Source organism: Lytechinus variegatus, chromosome 2 (assembly GCF_018143015.1).
Source record: "Lytechinus variegatus isolate NC3 chromosome 2, Lvar_3.0, whole genome shotgun sequence".
NCBI classification, from domain to species: Eukaryota; Metazoa; Echinodermata; class Echinoidea; order Temnopleuroida; family Toxopneustidae; genus Lytechinus; species Lytechinus variegatus.
In genome coordinates, this window is record NC_054741.1 from 14956661 (window position 1) to 14975500 (window position 18840).

An 18840-nucleotide genomic window follows, 5' to 3' on the forward strand; every position below is an offset into this window, starting at 1 on the left:
TTAAAAATGAGTATAGGAAAAGGGGAAAGGAAAAAGGAAGGAAAAGGTATAATAAAGAAGAAAAACAGGAGGAAGAAAATGAAAAAAAATAAAATGGAGCCATAACAGGAAACGGTACAAGGAAAGGGAAAGAAAGAAGATAGAAGTATATAACAATATGGGAAAGGAACATCTATGAATTCTAAGGTGTGAGGGAGAGAGGAGGGAATAAACTAAGGAAGGCATACTGTAATGGCAATGGGTAAGGGAAAGGGAGAGAATAAGGGTAGAATGAAGTTAGAATCAAACTATCCTTTTCTTGCTCTCCTAGCTGGCTTGCAACATTTCAGAATCTTTCCTACATTCCTGTATCAAGTCATGGTGTGCCCCTCAGAATTTTTTCCCATTACACCACTGGCTAACATGATGTATAACATAGAGGCAACTGTCTTCAATTTTACACACAAAATTGGTTACAAACACTGAGATGCCAAGAACATCTGGGGCCACCGATATCAAGGCTCTGTCACTGTAACTCTAAGGCTCGTATTCTGAAGTCTGGTTTAACTTAAAATCAGTATAAAAGTTGTGGTTTAACTATGGATAGCCAACCGTGACATAAATCAGTAACAGTAGAGATATACTATTTCAGTTCATTTGGCTCTCAAATCATTCATTATTGTCTAGGAAGTATAAATAGATGATTGTCTTCACCATCGATGAATCAGGAAAGAGCACAATAAACATAAGAAATGTGCAACTTTTATGAAAAAATGATGACACTTTTGGCTTTACATAATATTAGCACAGAGTTAGACCATGGTCTAAGTTAAACCTGACTTCAGAATACAGGCCTAAGGGTTCTAACTCATGAGGATGTTTACCCTCCGACTCCATCGTTACTAAGATTTGCAATGGCATATGTGTATGATGTCCACATATATGCTTGCCAATGTCATGTCATGATGGTCACATTCAAGGATCAAAATGACCGAAGCTTGAGAGCTTACGGGGATTTCCCCTGAATTTCTGCAGGACCATTGCCTGTGTACCTTGGCAAACATGAAGTGCCAACATGTGTTTTCTGTGGGTGTTTCATAAAGATATCGGTCTAACTTGAAATCACAATTAAAATTCCAGTTGCATGTGGGATATGCATCATGTTATTAGTCGGATCATGTGCTTTTGGGGGGGGGACTGTATCATCAGTGATATCACATGTCAATTATCATGTGCATATTGGCACTTAAGCATGACTTTGGGACAGACAAATTTAAGATTTGACCAGTTTAACATCCCCTTGACTAATTTATTGCAAACTTTTACTGTGTATAATTTCATGATAGTCAAAATGTTTTGCCAGTGTCAAAATGTTGATTATTGATTTCTTCGTATTACTCGCCAAGTTGAAAGAGCAATTCTGATTGGTTCCTCATCAGTCTACTGAGCAAAACGCTCATGCAAAGATGATCTTGATAAGTTATTTCATTTAGCTATTAATCGCAAACCTTTGTGTTACGGGACCCTGACGTACTAGGTAGACTGCTACAAAACTTGAATTTCATGATTTGATTATTTTAGTAAATTCAATATCAAGATTTTTTTTGTAGAAGTGCCAAATGAATAATAAATGATATTTCAACTTAAAGAAATGCAATTAGAATAATTCACAGCATACATCTGACTTGCAATACTCCGCTTATTTGTAACAAGATATGCAGTGATGTAGTCGTGGCTGGGAGTCACATGGTCGCTAAAGTTAACGCTGTTGATGCCAAGGCTGGCAAAATGTGGCCTTGACTCCATCCCTGGTAATGTGTAACTGTATTAATAGTTTAATGAAACCACTGCCTCTTTATATTATCAGCCTAGAACCGGGGAAATAGTAGTGTTAATACTGCTTATAACAGAGACTGTTAAATTAATTTCATAATGTTAAAATGGAGCCGACAAACATCACATTTCAGTCGTCTGTTCTTCGTTTTCTAATTGGCTGGTTATGCTATTAACACCTATTTTGCAGATACTTATGTTTCAATTTATTACATTTCTATTTTTGGAATAGAGAATTATATATATTTATTTTGCGTGAGTTGGGAATTTAATATTCCTCACTTTATGTGTCCTCATGTACAATTAATTTTGTATATAAATGAATTAAAAATGTTGCCTAGTCAAGAATTCATTTTTCAAGTTGAAATAATTTTTGTTATCCGGCAGGTTTGCTTTGTTTCGAGAGAAAAGAAGGGATGACATGAAGGGGAGAGATGGAGGCGAATGAGAAAAAGATGGAGAAGATGGTATGAAAGAAAAAAAAGATAGATGTAATGAGAAAGAGAGGAAAAAGAGAGGGAGGAAAGAAAGGGCAGAGGAAGAAAACAAGTTATCTGCATTTCTAAAGGGCTATCATGGAGATGGCATGAAAAAAAAGATAGATGTAATGAGAGAGAGGAAAAAAACAAGTTATCTGCATTTTTAAAGGGCTATCATTGTCATCTCAAGAAGTAATGTCCATGGTCACCCAAATTTTAAGTTGACTTCAAGAATTATAGGGTCATTAAATTGACAATTTAGTGAAAATGTCAAAGATGTAATTATAATTGGTTGATGATTAAAAACTGCTTTGCATTATTTTCCAGAACCAATAGAAATGACTGAAAAATACTGAACATATACAGGTAACAGTAATTTCAAATAATCATAAACTGGAAATAAAATTGGGAATCATAATATCAACATTCTTTTTCATGACAAGACTCGTGTAAATTTACCATCATTGTAACTTCCACGGAAACTTTATGATTGGCTCCTGAGCCCTGTTGCCATGGTGATGACTGATGAAGTTAAATTAGTTGTAAGTCTCTATGAAACAGGATCCCACTCACTCACTTGGTTTATCCAGTGCTACATGTGCATTATATATCATCAACATAGTTGTGCTCAAAAGTTAGTGATGGACCCCTTCACAAAATGCACTCCTTCATGCCGAGTGATGAACGCAGAAAACACAACAATGTTCAGTGAGCCCAAAGAAACAAACTTTATTGAATGTAATATTTTATCACCTGAATTCGCAATGAAATATCCAAAACATTGCAGAACTTGGAAAATATTTTAATGTTAATTTTCTGGTGGGATGCACTAACTATTGAGCACCATTGTGCATCACTTTCACAGAGTGCCTTCTGAAATTAATTGTTGAAATTTTCAATTTTTATTTAATTACACTGATTTTGGTGTGAAATCATGAATGACGCTACTCTTAATAATCATAATATTCAAGATAATGGTAACTTAGCCAAAAGTTACTTTCTCATGGAAAGTTTTATTTTCACTGGCTGTTGAGCCCTGCCAGTGTTACCATGTTATATTAGTTACCAGGGCAAAGCCAACATAAAGAGCTTTATGAAACAGGCCCCTGGGGACTGTTTCATAAAGCTGTCTGTAAGTTACAAACAACTTAATGAGCAAGTTGTGACCTGTTGTTTTGCATGAAAAGCTTATTTAACATTTTAATATTAAAGCTATGAAATGATCGTGCATACATGAAAAGTTAAAAGTAAATTTATGAATTTTTTTTTAACATGTCACTGAAAAACATATGTAATTTGATGTTTATAACACCAAAGGAGATGTAATTTGCGTTTAAAGGTCAAGTCCACCTCAGAAAAATGTTGATTTGAATCAATAGAGAAAAATCAGACAAGCACAATGCTGAAAATTTCATCAAAATCGGACGTAAAATAAGAAAGTTATGACATTTCAAAGTTTCGCTTATTTTTAACAAAATAGTTATATGAATGAGCCAGTTACATCCAAATGAGAGAGTCGATGATGTCACTCACTCAATATTTCTTTTGTTTTTTATTGTTTGAATTATACAATATTTCAATTTTTACGATTTGATGATTAGGACCTCCTTGCCTGAAGCACAGAATGTTAAAGCAATGGAATTCCACATGTTCAGGGAGGAATGAAACTTAATTTCACATGACAATGACAAGAAAATAAAAATATTTCATATTTCATATAATAAAATACAAAATAAATAGTGAGTGATGTCATCAGTTCCCTCATTTGCATACCGACAGAGATGTGCATATAAATGTTTTGTGGAATGAAGCGAAACTTTAAAATGTCATAACTTTCTTATTTTACATTCGATTTCAATGAAATTTTCAGTGTTATGCTTGCTGAAAACTTGGGACTTTTCAAGGGAAATTTGTATCAACTTGACCAGGGGTACGTTGCAGAAAGAGTTTTGTTTAAACGCAAGTAAAAAAAAATCAATCGCAAGTCCCAAATGCACGCTGTTGATTGGTTGAAAATCACGTTTCGCATGATTTATAGAGTCGCGATTGATTGCAACTCTTTCTGCAATGGGCCCCTAAACTGCATATAAATATACAGTATACCAGGGTTGTCCCATTTTTTGGACCAAAAAGTGGACTGGATAAATAGATTTTAGTTGATTTTTTTGTACACTTTATTAATTTCATTTCCAACGAGACATCAATTAGTGGGCATACAATGGCTATCAACAATGGAGTTGTAAATATGTAAATTGAAGCAAATTCAATGTGGGTAAAATGAAAACGACTTACAAACAAAAACAAACCAACCAACCTTCATGAAAAAGCAAGCAGCATTGCTCTTGAAGAAAAATTGCACTTGCCTGGTAAAGTTCAATGAAATAGAAAATGAAACCCTGAACAGAGTTCATACATATTTACAATACTATTACAAAATAGGAATACAGCATGTCTTCATGCTCACCGCAACATATCTAAAACCTTCTTTGATAAAACCACAAAAAGAGAGACAATATGTTAATGTCTCCACAGATATATCACAATATACACATTTACTTCTCTGAAATAAGTCATAAAAGGATTGGTGTGGGTCTATTGGAGAAATGGACGAGCGTTTCACAAATAGAAAGAGGGGATTTAGTTGCAATTAGTTGGATTTACTTTATATTTACTTAAAATACCACTTGGTCTAAACCAATTTGGTCTACTATTGATAAAGTATACTTGCCTCTGTCTTGGTCTGCTATACTTGGTCTAATAGACTAATAGCCACTTGGTCTAATTCACATCCAGTCTAATGCCCAGTGATTTTAATCTCCACTCGTAATATTTTTCATTTTGTAAAATGAAAATTTGGTTCATAAACAGTCCATTTAATCCTACAGACCAGGGGCCCGTTTCATAAAGGACTTGCGACTGTTCTATTAACTTTGCCATTATGGCAACTACCATGGAAACTTGATTTTGATTGGCTGCTGAGCCCTGTTACCATGGCAGTTGCCATTATGGCAAACTTACAACAGTTGCAAGTCTTTTATGTTAGACCTAGTGGTTAGTAGAAGAAACTGGTATAGTCTTTAATACTGAAGGTAGGACAAAATTGGTATATGAGCTAAATGACAATGAGACCAAATGGTTAGTAGACAAACCGGTTGTAGAAGAAATAGGATTAAACATTGTGGGATGGGACCAATGCCCTTGCCTGTATCTGTACATATGAAATACTACACATACTTGTGTGTATTATTTGACACATCATTCCATTGGTCATATCATGCATTGGGGACATGCCCAATTGAACAGTCAACCAATCAAACTACTTCTTAAAATACGGTATGTGCCTTTGCATTTAATACACATGACTTTAAATTTACTATGCATTATTACATCAGTTATCCAATTAATTTACACATGACAAGAGAGCCCATAAAACACTACAAGTTTACCACACATTTCCTTTCAAAACGTTTAAATGAAAGTTATAGCCCTCTAAATATCAGAGAATATTATAACCACATAGAAGGGTTTACTGCGAGCTGCTACTACACAACAATGCAACACAATTATGAAAAAGAAAAATGACCAAAGACTACAAATAAGTCCTTTGCAATAGTTTACTGAACCTTCAAACAATGGTTCACTTTATCAAGCATATGGACTATCCATACAAACCAAAGACATGCAACAGGAATAAAATAATTCAAAAAGTTTACAATTACAGTAAAAACTGATTTACTTATCTGTGTCAAGGTATTATTCGTCACAAATTTTGTTCAATATTCTTGTTGATAGTGGCAACATTCATATTTTCATTAATTGCAACATTTTCATTTTTTCAAAGGCCCTACATCTAAGTCATACCAGGGTAGGCAATTTCTTTCTTTTTAAGCGCCTTTTTTTACACAAGGGGTGACTGCAGAATTTTGGGTGCTTATTCTTTCTTTTGAAGGGCTAATTTTATAAGGGCAACAAGAAATTACGCAGTGAATGCAAAAAATCATTATTCTGCCATATTTCAAAAAGTGATTTTCTAAATAATCTTGAATGTTGTGACAGATCTTGGGGCGATTCTAGTAAGAATGGTTGCCCCAAAGAATCCATCTATTTTGGGGAAATTATAGGGGCGATCTGGGTTGTCATGAGGGTGAAATCGCATGTCGTGTAATTCCCATGAGTCATACGTGAGAAAAATTACATATAAGTGAGAAAAATTATGAGGAAAAAAATAACCCAATTCTGTGTGATCAATACTACATATCAATATTACCTGAAATTCTGAAAACCAAGGTGAATAAAATCATGAAAATATCATTTAACACGAAAACTCATTCACCCAATGTGAATGTAATGACAAAATAGCTTTCAACTTGTGCAAAAATAAATTGATAAATTTGAATTGTATACTGAGACTACCTGTGAAGTTTTATTCAGTCCCCTACTTTTTTTTCCAAGTATGTTTAACATTGTGTGTGACATGCCCATCAAATTTGTAAATTTTATGTAGGTTGATGCCCTACCCTTCACTTTGATTTTTTTTCAGCCCTATGGCTAAGAGTGTGACTGTAACCAAGACAGTACCTCATCAATCACTGATAGGTCCTACCATCACATTTGAGGGTTTGACAAAAAACCAATGTAGTGCTGATTATATCTAAAAAAGCATGTAAAATATTAAATTGAATAAACCCTGGACATCCGAGGCTTAAAGTGATAATTTGTTCCACTCTGTGAATAAGCGCAGTGTGTGTGCAGGAATTTAATTTGCATTTACATGTAATATTTATTCTGTTGTCTTATGATGTACATGTAACCAATGTCATCAGCATCAAGAAACCACTTTATTTCATCTTTGCATCTGATATCAAACATCATGCTCGACCAGAGGCTGAGAAAGGGAGACATGGAGAGCATTAGAACCAACAGGCAGGCTGCCTCCCGACACCTGATAGGTAAGATTTGTCCCTCCTGCACCAGTAATATCTGTCATTTGGTAGGAAAGGTCACTACTGGAGGATGCTGATGGTGGCAAGTTCATAGGTTGGATTGGTAATGACTGAGGATCATTATCTGTGGTGCCTTGCAAGACGGATGATATGCTCTGATCATAAATGACATAACCAGCAAGACAGGCTGCAGCAGATAACGGTGTGTTCTGAGCCCGCTGTTGGACAGCAGCCGATGCCTTCAGAAGCTTGTCCAAAGTGGATGGACTGACTGAGGTGTTATGCTCAGCTGCTTGGTGATTCAGGAGAGCCTTTGGCCTCAAGAACCCCTTCTTACACATCTTGCAATTATACGGAAACTCCTTGGTGTGGTTGGCAATTTCATGCTCCCTCATGACATCCTTACGATAGAAGGTTTTTGAGCAGTACTGACAGGCATAAATTGGAGCTTTGTGGGTGTTCTCATGATCAGTTAGTTTATCTCTCCGTGCAAATGACTTCCTACAGCCCTCATAGTTACAGGCAAACGGTTTGTAAGTTGCATGGACAGTGTTTATATGCCTGGTTAGTTTGTTCTTGAAATGAAAAGCTTTATCACACTCCTTGCATGCGAAGGGTTTGTTGGAACTATGTGAAGCAATGTGTCTCCTGAGGTCTCTGTCTGTCTTGAACCCACTGCCACAGATGTCACAGAGATAACCCCTCTCCTCTTGATGGGTCTCTTGATGCAACCGCAGCTGACGCTTGCTGACCGACACCTTCCCACACTGTTCACATCTATGGTTGTGAGAATCAGACTGCTGGTGCTTGCTCAAACTACTCTCCGATGGGAACTTCATCCAACACAGCTTGCACTTGTAAGACAACTGGGAATAATACTTCCTCATCTTCCACTTCCGAATCTCATCTGCATACTCCTCTTCCACTGCAGTCTTGTTTGAGAAGCAAAGACGGCACCCACACTGGAACATTAGTTTATCAGAGTGAGATGTGATATGACTTCTAAAGCTTTCCATATCAATAAAAGCTTGCAGGCACTCCACATCACGACATTGAAACTGCTTGGTCATACTGTGAACATCATACATGTGCTTGGAAAGGCTCCTGCGTGGAAACCACTTCTTACACGCTTTACATTTCAATTGTTTGGAATTCATTTTTACAGAGCTTGGCTCGGCTCCGTTATCAAGATTCATAACTTCACTCTCACCCTGAGTTTCTTTATCAGAAGTAATTTGCTCATCGTATGTTCCCTTCAGACCTGATGTCAATGCGTCTAAACACTCCTGTACAGTTGAAAATTTGGGTTTTGGCATGAGACCCAAGACGGCTAAATCAGATGTGGATAAGATAACACCTTCGTCTTTGTCAGCATCATCACTTACATCAGCTATCTTCTCTTGTTCAGTACTTGATATTGTTGCATCCTCGTTTCGAGAACTGGTATTGGTAGATTGACCATCCCAAGGCACTACAGATTTATCAACTTCAATCCACACTTTATGGTTGTCAATATGAGATTTATAGTCAGTTCTTTCCCTAGACTGGTGTCCGCATAATGGACATTCAAATTTTTTCTTATTGGCACATCTTCTCTCGTGTCTTCTGAGTGATCTTCTTGGTACCAAGGCGCCACACTCCCTGCAAAGATTTGTCGTCTCATCAGACTGAGCACCCTTATCACCATTTTCTTTTCCAGTTGCACCCTTGTGTTGCTCTTTTAAATGATTCTGTAAGTCCTTAACAGAATCTGTTGAAATGCCACAAACCTTACACACCCTCTTCTTGGATGGACGACCTGGTCTGCGTTTTGGAACTTCTTCCTGCCCCGTGTTGGTTTTCAATTTTCTGACTGTATTACGATGCTTCCTACCAGCACAGTGTTGTTCAAGCTTGAATCTGCTGAGGAACTTCAAATTACATACACTACACGAATGCTGCTGACGCGTCCTCCTTGATGACTTCTCAACTGGCGAATCACTAGAAGCAACTGGGCTATCCAGTGGAGGCTTAATATTAACATCTTGTGTCTTTGACTCTACTGTGGCTTCAATCTCGACCTGATCTAACTGGCTGGTGTCAATGGTGGACTTTTCCTGCAAGCTATTGTCAAGGACCGGTTGGTCCGGAAACCATTCCTGACATGGATCACAGGAAGCACTTGTGGATATTTGCTCCTGCTTGACGGGATGTTCTAGTGAAGTTAAGATGTCCAGGCTAATGTGACCTTGATCAATCTCCTTGTCCCCCCCTTTTGTGAAAAAGTCACCTATAGTTGGGGAGATACTTGCCACAGTAGTGTTAGCCTCACCTTCGCCAGTCATTGGATTTGTACTGCTGTTCAGGATGCTGGTGAGAACTTCACCTGGAGATTCAAGAATGTGACAACCCCAAAATCATTAGAATAATATACAGAATATTTTCAGATGGAATATAACAGAGTGTTTAAATATACTCCTAGCATGTACACATGCAGTAGTTTTTGAAGACTTGTATTGAAATACTAAAAATATTTAATCTTTTACTTTAATAAAGGCTGGGGTTCGAATCTTGCCTGGGACTAATGTCTTTTACCAAAGCACTTATCCACAATTACCACTCTCCACCCGGATATTAATTGACCATGAAATTAGACTGGCGAGAGAGGGTTTGGCCTCAGTGCCCCTATCATTAGCATTGAATACTTTTTGTGCCCCTTTGAATTCCCCACATTTGTGCTGCGATATAAAAATGTGCTCTGTACAAAAGTGCCGTTGACTTCAAAATATTTAGTTCTGAGTACCAGTGGTAGAAGTTTGTGTCAACTTTTTTAGATGTCTGTGAGACCTGTCACAGAATTTGGAATTTTGGAGTTATAATTCTGTGTAATTCTAACAAAGACCAAATGTTAAATACTTTCATGACTTTACAAGAAAGAAGAAATTAGTGGATTTCCCATTTTTTTTCTTGAAAAAGAGGTATTCTAAATTCCTTCTTATTCAGACACTTCCAAACCATATCACCCATTCCATGTAAATAGACGACCGAGGCTTCAAATCTTGACTTTAACCTATCACTAAAGAATATATTTAACTAGGTACCTGTCCAATAGGTGTAAACCTCCAGCCACGGAGGGAATAAAACTTTTGAAACTTGGCAAGTTGGCATGCATGTTGTGAGAAAATCTTATAATACCAGTAAGCAAATCCTCAAATTTTCCTAACTCTATCTCAAATACCTTATGACATATCAACATTTATGTATTATATAGGTGTGCATATCTGTTTTTTAACTGTGTTGATATGAGAAAATTGTTTTGTAAAATTTGCATCTTCCAATATCCTCCAGCAGACCTTTTATCACTCCTTTGTTGTTAAGTTGTATGGGATGCAACAGAAGGTAAATATTCTATTCAAATGATAAAGCGGACATCGCATGTAACGGTGGTATGCCGAGTTGTAGGAATGATTTATGATATGACGTCTCTTTTCATTTGCTATCCCATTACTGTTTAGTTATTAAACAAATGTTGCTTTATCAACCATGGCCATTTGAATTTGACTAAGTTTATCTTTTGATTAGATATCTTCAACTGAAAATGACCATTTTGGATGTCACACTTGGTACCCCAAAAAAGAGTCTGGACATCATCATTTAAAGTCTCACCATCAATAATACTTGCAGTTCAACATTTTCATTTCTGCATCAAGTAATTGCTTACATAACTGCCTTCCAACAAATAGGTGAATCATCTTACCTAATTCTTGGGCTCTTTCCTTTGCAGTCATTTCCTTCTGTTTCTTCACCTTGTTGCAGGTTTTCTCCTTCTTATGGTGCATGAAAATGGTCATATCGGTGAACTTTTCCTTGCACCTCCCACATTCGAAAACATCCTCCTCATCTATAATGATAATAACAATATGGTAATAATAGTTATGATGACGATAACAAAAACATTACTACAACTACTATTGATAATAATGATAATAAAAATAATGCTCTTACTTATTCGATCTATAACAAGAGATATCATCATGAAAATTCTAGTCACAATTCTCAGATGAAGCAAAATTTTCTCTTGACTCAGAACATTTTTAAGATGACAGTTCTTCAGTGTGACTCCGAAATTGCTTTCTCCCGATTCTTTTTTTTTTCATTCAGTATGGACACTTCGTGTAGAATTCCAAAGGTGGATTCAATACCGTGGACCATTAAAATTTTGTGGCATGAGTACATTCAATTTAGTGTTCACTATAAGAATTGAGAAGAATCCAAGAATGCTTTTGATTACATGCACTACATGTACATTTATGCTCGTTGTTATGTCTTTCTTTAACCATTAGCAAATGCAGGTTTGGGCATATTGTACTAAAAAGAATGCATGGAGAACAAGCGCAAATCTAGAATATATTACACACATATTATTCATAAGGAATCGTTGGATAATTCAGTGATAGTAACACAAATTAAGGCATACCTACTATGGGTATGCCAAAAAATTTGAACAGTCCAGGGTCTAAATCTAAAGTCTTTGACTTTTTTTGAAAACTCACCTGATGAGTCTTTATCACCCATAGTTGCACAGTGTAGCTCAGTAGATATCACTTGATGTAAAGAGCATGCTCTGAAATTCAAGAAAACAGTAATACAACATTAGCATCTGGTGTTCTCTTCATTGTTTTAATTGCATTTTCCGCCTAAATTTTACCTTTGGCTAATATTAACCCCAACAAGCCAGGAGTTTGGGGTGTTATGATGGGGGAGCGGTTGGATCAACTCCCTTGAGATCTCGGTTGTTAATCGCCGTGAAATTTGGCATGATAATAGTGTCATTATGCAGGGCTCCACACTAACCCATTTTTTCTTCTGGTCCAACCTATTCATGTCGGACCAGAAGATACCTATTTTTTCAAATTTTTACTGGTCCGAACCTAAAATCTACTGGTCCCGAAAAATAAAAACATTAAAAAAAGGCGCAAGTTTATTTTTGTAGCCTTTTGTTACCCTCCCCCCCCCTGAAATGAAGGACAAAAAGAAAGCAAGACAGAAACGAAAAAGGAAAGAAGAAAGAAAGATAGAAAAGGACGGAAAAGAAAGAATAAGAGAAAGGAAGGAAAGGGAGGAAAAGACAGAATAAAAAAGGAAGGAAGGAAGGAAAAGAAGAAAAGGTAAAGAAAGGATAGATGTGAAGGAAGGAAAAAAGAAAGAACTAAGGAAGGAAGGAATAAAGAATGAACAGATATAAGAAAGAAAGAAAGAAAGAAAGAGAGAGGAAGAGAGAGAGAGAAAGAAAGAAAAGAAAAAAGAATTGAAGGAAAGAAATGAAGCAAGCAATACAGAAAGAAAGAACAAATCCAGAAAGTAGTAAAGGAAAGAAAGAAGAAGCAATAAAAAAGAAAGAGTTAATGGAGAGATGGAAAGAAGGACAAAAGAAAGAGAGGAAGAATTGAAAGAAGGAAGAAAGGAAAGGTAAAATGATAGAAGGAAAGAAATAAATGAAGGAAGGGAAGGAAGGAAAGATGCAGGCAATATAAAAAAAGAAAAGGTAAAATAGATGAAAGGAAGAAAAAAAGAAAGACTGAGAGACAAAGAAAGAAGAAATAAAAGAGGTAAATAAATGAAGGAAAGAAAAGGGTAAAAGGAAGGAAAGGAAGAAGAGAAGAGAAGAGATGAATATAGGATGGATGGACTCAAGAATTAAAGAAAGAAAACATCAAAAAGAAAGAAAGGGAGGGAAGAAAGGAAGAAGGAAGGAAGAAAGAAAGGAAGAAAGAAAGAAACAAAGAATGAAGGAATGAAAAGGGTAAAAGGAAGAAAAGAAGATATGAATATAGGATGGATGGACTCAAGAATTAAAGAAAGAAAAACATCAAAAAGAAAGAAAGGAAGGAAGGAAGGAGGGAATGAAGGAAGGAAGGAAGAAAGAAAGAAAGAGAAAAAAAAAAGAAATTGAGAAAAATATCTTTTAAAAGGATAGAAAGAATGAAAGAACGAATTAAAGAAAAAAAGGGAAAATAAAAAAGAAAGACATTAACCAAAAAAATGAAAGAAGAGAGGGAAGAAACAAAGAAAGACTGAAAAGAAAGAAGGAAAGAAAGATAGGAAGAAAACAGAGGAAGAAAGCTAAAACTATCATAAATAATTTATCAATTTCTTTTTGGCTCAATTAAAATACTAGTAGCTACGAAAGAAAGTCAGAAACCAAGTGTATCAACACACACATAAATGCATATGTGGTGCTAATATGTATTCAGACGATATCACCCGAAACCCGATCTGTTTGAACCAAACAGAAGTGAAAATTTATCCTTTTACTGCTTACAAATGACAGAGTTACTCCAATTTTTAGGAAATATGGACATTATAAGAGCCTTTCATGAGTATGAACCGTGAATTTTGACAGTTCTGTGAGCTGTGAGAGATTTCTGCCAGAGTTTAGCCAAGCTTCGTTCGCGCAGCCAGTAAAGAATTTACCCCATGAGTTGTGTGGCTGGCTAGCTACATGTATCTGCTCTAGACTATGTGCAATACATTCTGTGTATATTCTGTGTGTGAATGACAGAATTTATCGGGGGGAAATGGTTTGCAGTGAATTTGACCATTTCTGGAAAAGTTAATTGCCCAACAATGGTTTTTATTACTGGTCATGTCGGACCCTTAACATCTCGCTATTTTTGGAAAAATTACTGGCCCGACAATGATATTTTTTACTGGTCATGTAGGACCAGTAAATCTTCCCATTTCTGAAAATCTACCGGCCTGACAGCGATTTTTACTGGTCTGGGAGCGTCGGACCACCGCTAGTGTCGAGCCCTGCATTATGTAATCCACAAGCAGAACTGCCAACAATCTACAACAAAAACAAGTATTCTTAGAAGAAAAAAAGTATTTTTTGACAAAAAAAAAGAGTATTAATTTTTTTTTCTCAATATAACATTCGCCAGCCTGTTGTAATGAGATCAGTGAAAAAACGTGTGAAATAACTCTACTTGAAAACTTGATAATTCACCATTTTAAACATGTGCTCGTAGAATTTACTTGTTCTTTGAATGCAACAAGTTACTGGCCCTACAGTGATTATTACTGGTCTGGGACCGTCGCTAGTGTCGCGCGCTGTGTATAATACATACTCCATGATAGGAAATTAAAAAAAAGTAACAAATCATGCAAAAAAAAAAGTATTGGCGTATTCATAGCAAAGAGAGGAAAAAATACTCTAAAAAGGAAATGGTTGGCATGTCTGCACAATGCTGTATGGTTCAGTTTTACAAAATATTTTACCGTAATATAAATTGTTGAATCAACCCCCCCTCCCCTTGAGATCTTGGCTGCTCATCACGTGATCGCTGTGTAGATTGGCATGATAGTGTGACATGTAAAACAAGGCCGTATGGTTAATTTTTCCAACATATTTTAATATGAATTAATTGTGCTAATTTTGTGTTAATCATACTTTTTAATTCACTATAATTCACTTAGAATGTCAATTTTGGTGTAAATATTCTTTACATTGCTAACAATTACAAATGAAAAAGATCCTTGTTTGAAAATAAATTCATGTATTTATTTTTATTGTTTTATGAATTTCTTGTTTTTCGCTAAATATATAGCAGAACTTAATGTTTTAAGATCCATATCAGCCTAAAGCATGACCAAAAATTTTATATAATGACATGAAAGTTTGCAAGTTTTTTTTTTGCAATTCTTCCCCTCAGCTTTATTGTATTCACTCGTCTTCCTCCTCTAACTTTCCTCTTCTTTTTTCCTTTCTTTCTTTTGCTCCCCATTTTTTTTTCAGGAGGGGGGCACACCAAATCTCAGCTGGGGGGGGGAAGGCACGTTCACTTATAAAGATCAATTGGTATATAAAAAATAATGTAAGCTCAAGAAAAGAAACATGAAAGCTCAATGTCTGAGCTGAAATGTATGTTCACTTCAAAACTTGATATCTTAAGTTCCATATCAGCCTATTGAGCAAGATACATGAATCTCATCGAACAGGAAATGCGAGAGCAAAACTTTTATACAGATCTCTACTAGTGACATCACTCACACATTGTACGAGGTTAGTATGTACTAACCTCGTACAATAGACCGTGTTTGACCCTGGATTTCGAAGTAGTCGGCAAACATCGCTTCATTGCTGAAGTAATATTTGCCGAAGCTCCTTCTCGCTACGCACCGGGGCTCTTGCCGGTAAGTAGCAAGAGTTTGTTGAATGTAAAAATAATAATAAAATAATAATCCGATAAAAAAAGCACATTTTGCTTACCTCGGCTCGAAAGTGACTTCGCTTGTCTCTTCCACGGAAATACAAGGAAGCCCGTTGGTGGCGCTAATAATTTCACAACCTTGATTCAGCTCCTCGGTAATTTTATAACTGTATCTAAATTCTTTGAATGCGCAATCCTCATGATTAATTTACTAATTATGGGCACCAATTAATGAAATGCCTTCAAAAAACATAATTAATGATTATTATTGGTGATGATAACACTCATTTGCATTAATTTAAAAAGATGACTGATAAAAAAAAAATGAAAATAATATACGTGCCTGGAAAGAAACCAGCAGTACAAGCTTTGACGAACGTCAATAATACGTATACGGTATACCAAAGTCTATACAATGAAAAGATTGGACACTTCACGGACTTTGCGTAATGCCTTGCGTCGATATGCGTGTAAAATAGTGTAGGTGCCTATTCTTTCCCTTGTCGTGTCTTTGATATGAATATAAATCGCGCGCCCTCTTCAGGAGAAAATTGATATCAACGCTGACTGATTTCTATCTCCGTAAAATCTTCACTAAAGATCAAGAAAATATACATATTTTTAGAAAGAAACTTCAAGGAGAAGTCACGGAAGGATCTAAATGATTCGGTAAGTGTCATAGCAGGATGTGGAATATGTATTTAAACATAATATTTTATGTGGGCAAAAGCCCACTGTATTTTCGAAGTGTAGTGGTGTGTCGCGTGCGTATGACTGATAATCCTTCACTCGCGAGACGATATGAACCCATGGGTGCTAGTGACATGAAAGTTTTTTTTGCAAGTTTTCCCCTTCACTCAGTTTATTTCATTCACTCTTCTTCCTCCTCTAACCTTCCTCTTCTTTTTTTCCCTTCTATCTTTCACCTTCTTTTTTTTGCTCTGCCAATTTTTTTTCTGGGGGGGGGGGGGCATGTGCCCCAAGGCCCGGAACATACAATTTGACTAATGCATTATGCAAAAGTTTAGAAACAGAATATCAAAATGTTTTTAATTTATGCCTATGGGTCTGAAGACAAAAAAAGTAAAAAACAAATCCAGTTATGGATAGCCTGATGTGGCAGAATCTTTATTGATTCAATAATTTTACTAATTCAAAATTAATGGTCGCGTTTTACCAGCCCACTGCCGCCGGTGACTTTGCTCACGTGCCAATTGAACACATCTATCAGGGATTCGTGAGATCACCAATTGACTTGTGTGCAATATAACCTGCACATGCAGGTGATGAGGTATGGCCGCCTGAGTGCGGGCACGGTAGAATACGCTACCGGTAACGGACTAGATCTAATAATTTTACGATTCATATTTCAAGTAAGAAATTTGCTCCCGAAATTACTCATACGAAAGAAAGGTTCAAGCTATATCATAGTCAAGGTAAATCAACGAAAATATTGAAATTTACAATATTTAACACCAGTATCTTATTCTTACCTCCAACAACTCCCTTCTCAGAGTCAGACCAAACTTCGCAGTCTATGGTAAGCTAAAATACAGTATTCGCATTGTTTTTTTTTAGCATGACTGTTACGTTTCCATATGGCAGTCTCCACAGCAAATAAAGGCCTATTATTTTTTCAATCCGGAATCTAAAATTTCCTGGAATTCATTGTTATGCAACATTATTTTTATGAGCTAAATATTGAGTCTGATAATTTCATGTGTACTACCAGGTATCATGAATAAATAAACTTTTAGGCCTACAGGCACATCTATGTCACGAAAATTAACCGGATAAGTCTCATTTTTGTTTGTTTGTTTGCATTTATTTCTGCGTTCAAAAACACAATACAAAATTATTTATAATTACAATATACAAAATAATTCACAATATAAACAATGTGGTCATATTACATAATAAATACAAATAAGGATGTGAGTATAAATAATCTTTTATAAATGTAAACATATATATATAAATAATGTAATAAATGAACGCAGGAGACCGCCATCGTGAGCGGTTAGGCTTGAATTGATGGCGGCCTCATAAAAGATTCGTGACTAAGATTGATATTTACTGGCCAAGTGGATGCATTACAAGTGCAGGTGCTGTGCTTTTATGCGTAATGAAAACCTCCCCCAGCAAAATAAAAAAAAAATTAATTATGAGAGAAGGATAATCAGGTGCGCCGGAACACTTTCAGTTTTTTTTTTTTTTTTGGGGGGGGGGCAAAATCCCGAAGGGGGCACAATATTTTTGACAGCGTGAGGTACCAAAGCGATCGAGCGCGAGAGGGTGTGGCGCCCCCATGGCAAGGACTTTGTGTAAAAATGGAGTATAAAAGTTGCGTTTCCAAGAGCATTAAAAAATAAATTTCTTGAGAATTAAACATAGAATTCACTGCGAAAGACTATATCAATAATTTATGAGAACCTATGAAATCTACGCGCAAAACAATCGCTTCGAAATGTGGTTTTCATGTCTGATCAATTACGTAGTATACGCTTATACTGACTCAAAATGACAGAAATTACATTATTCATGCAATATCCTTTCAGAAACATTTATTTATGTACATTTACATACACGGACGACGCGAGAGAGCACAATCATCATAAGTTTCAAGTAATTCCTGTCACAAGGAGTGTATTAAGTTGAATGAGCGTAACAACAGAAACAAGAGAAATTCTAATGAATGTATTTTCAAATTCAAAATGTCACACTGTTCTGAGGTGGCAGACGTCGATAAGCACTTAAATCTCCATTCTATGCAAATAATTTCTGACATCAGCATTGGAGATAGTCCCTGATTATCCATGCATTGGCAATACGTTTCATATTTTGTAAATAGAGGGGAAAGAAATTTGACAAGCTTAATTGTCTAACAATGTAAAATTTTTCTGAAAATCATTAAAGTTTAATACATTTCTCGATTTATGTGTTTCCTTTTGCATGTTTTGGATGGCTGGGAAGCACTTTTGGATGACTCCTTCAAAATCTTCTTTTTTCTTTACATATTTTCTGGGGAAAATGTGACCATAACTAGGAAATGATGAATATCAAATTCCAGGAAGTATTCACTAGTAAACAGATTGATTGATTTTTGATTGATTGATTTTATTCGTCAAGAATATCACAAGATTTACAATGAATTGAAGAATACCTTGACAGGATAGCCCATGTAAGCCCAAAGGCTTATTTCAAATGGGGTCCTAAAAGAGTAGCACATCAATAAAAAAAAAATATTTATGAACTGATTAACAAACTACCACAATTCATAATGTACATTATGTAACATTATTTAGAAGAAAACAATATTACATTCCAATAGCGGATGTGGTTGACGGTACACCATGTGGAGTATTCGAAAAACTGGATAGAGGAAGACGTGAAATTGATAGTCGAGTAATTTTT

At 35.9% G+C, this 18840-nt stretch overlaps 1 protein-coding gene across 1 annotated transcript; it reads right to left on the reverse strand.

The window, feature by feature from the left end:
• Positions 1–5620: 5620 nt before the first annotated feature.
• On the reverse strand, positions 5621–16997 carry LOC121407408 (zinc finger protein 11-like). Its single transcript, XM_041598469.1, has 4 exons — positions 16920–16997; positions 11767–11837; positions 10971–11114; positions 5621–9599 (listed from the first exon to the last, which is right to left on the reverse strand). Exons 2-4 carry the CDS (start codon positions 11786–11788, stop codon positions 7153–7155), a joined length of 2613 nt encoding a protein of 870 aa, XP_041454403.1. The 5' UTR covers positions 11789–11837; positions 16920–16997; the 3' UTR covers positions 5621–7152.
• Positions 16998–18840: the final 1843 nt, after the last annotated feature.

Coding starts and splice junctions, on each gene's coding strand:
- LOC121407408 (XM_041598469.1), bottom strand. CDS start 11,788: ATGGGTGATAAAGACTCATCAG. Junction 11,115..11,766: donor GGGTGATAAAGACTCATCAG/GTGAGTTTTCAA, acceptor TTATCATTATAG/ATGAGGAGGATGTTTTCGAA. Junction 9,600..10,970: donor GGAAAGAGCCCAAGAATTAG/GTAAGATGATTC, acceptor TTGAATCTCCAG/GTGAAGTTCTCACCAGCATC.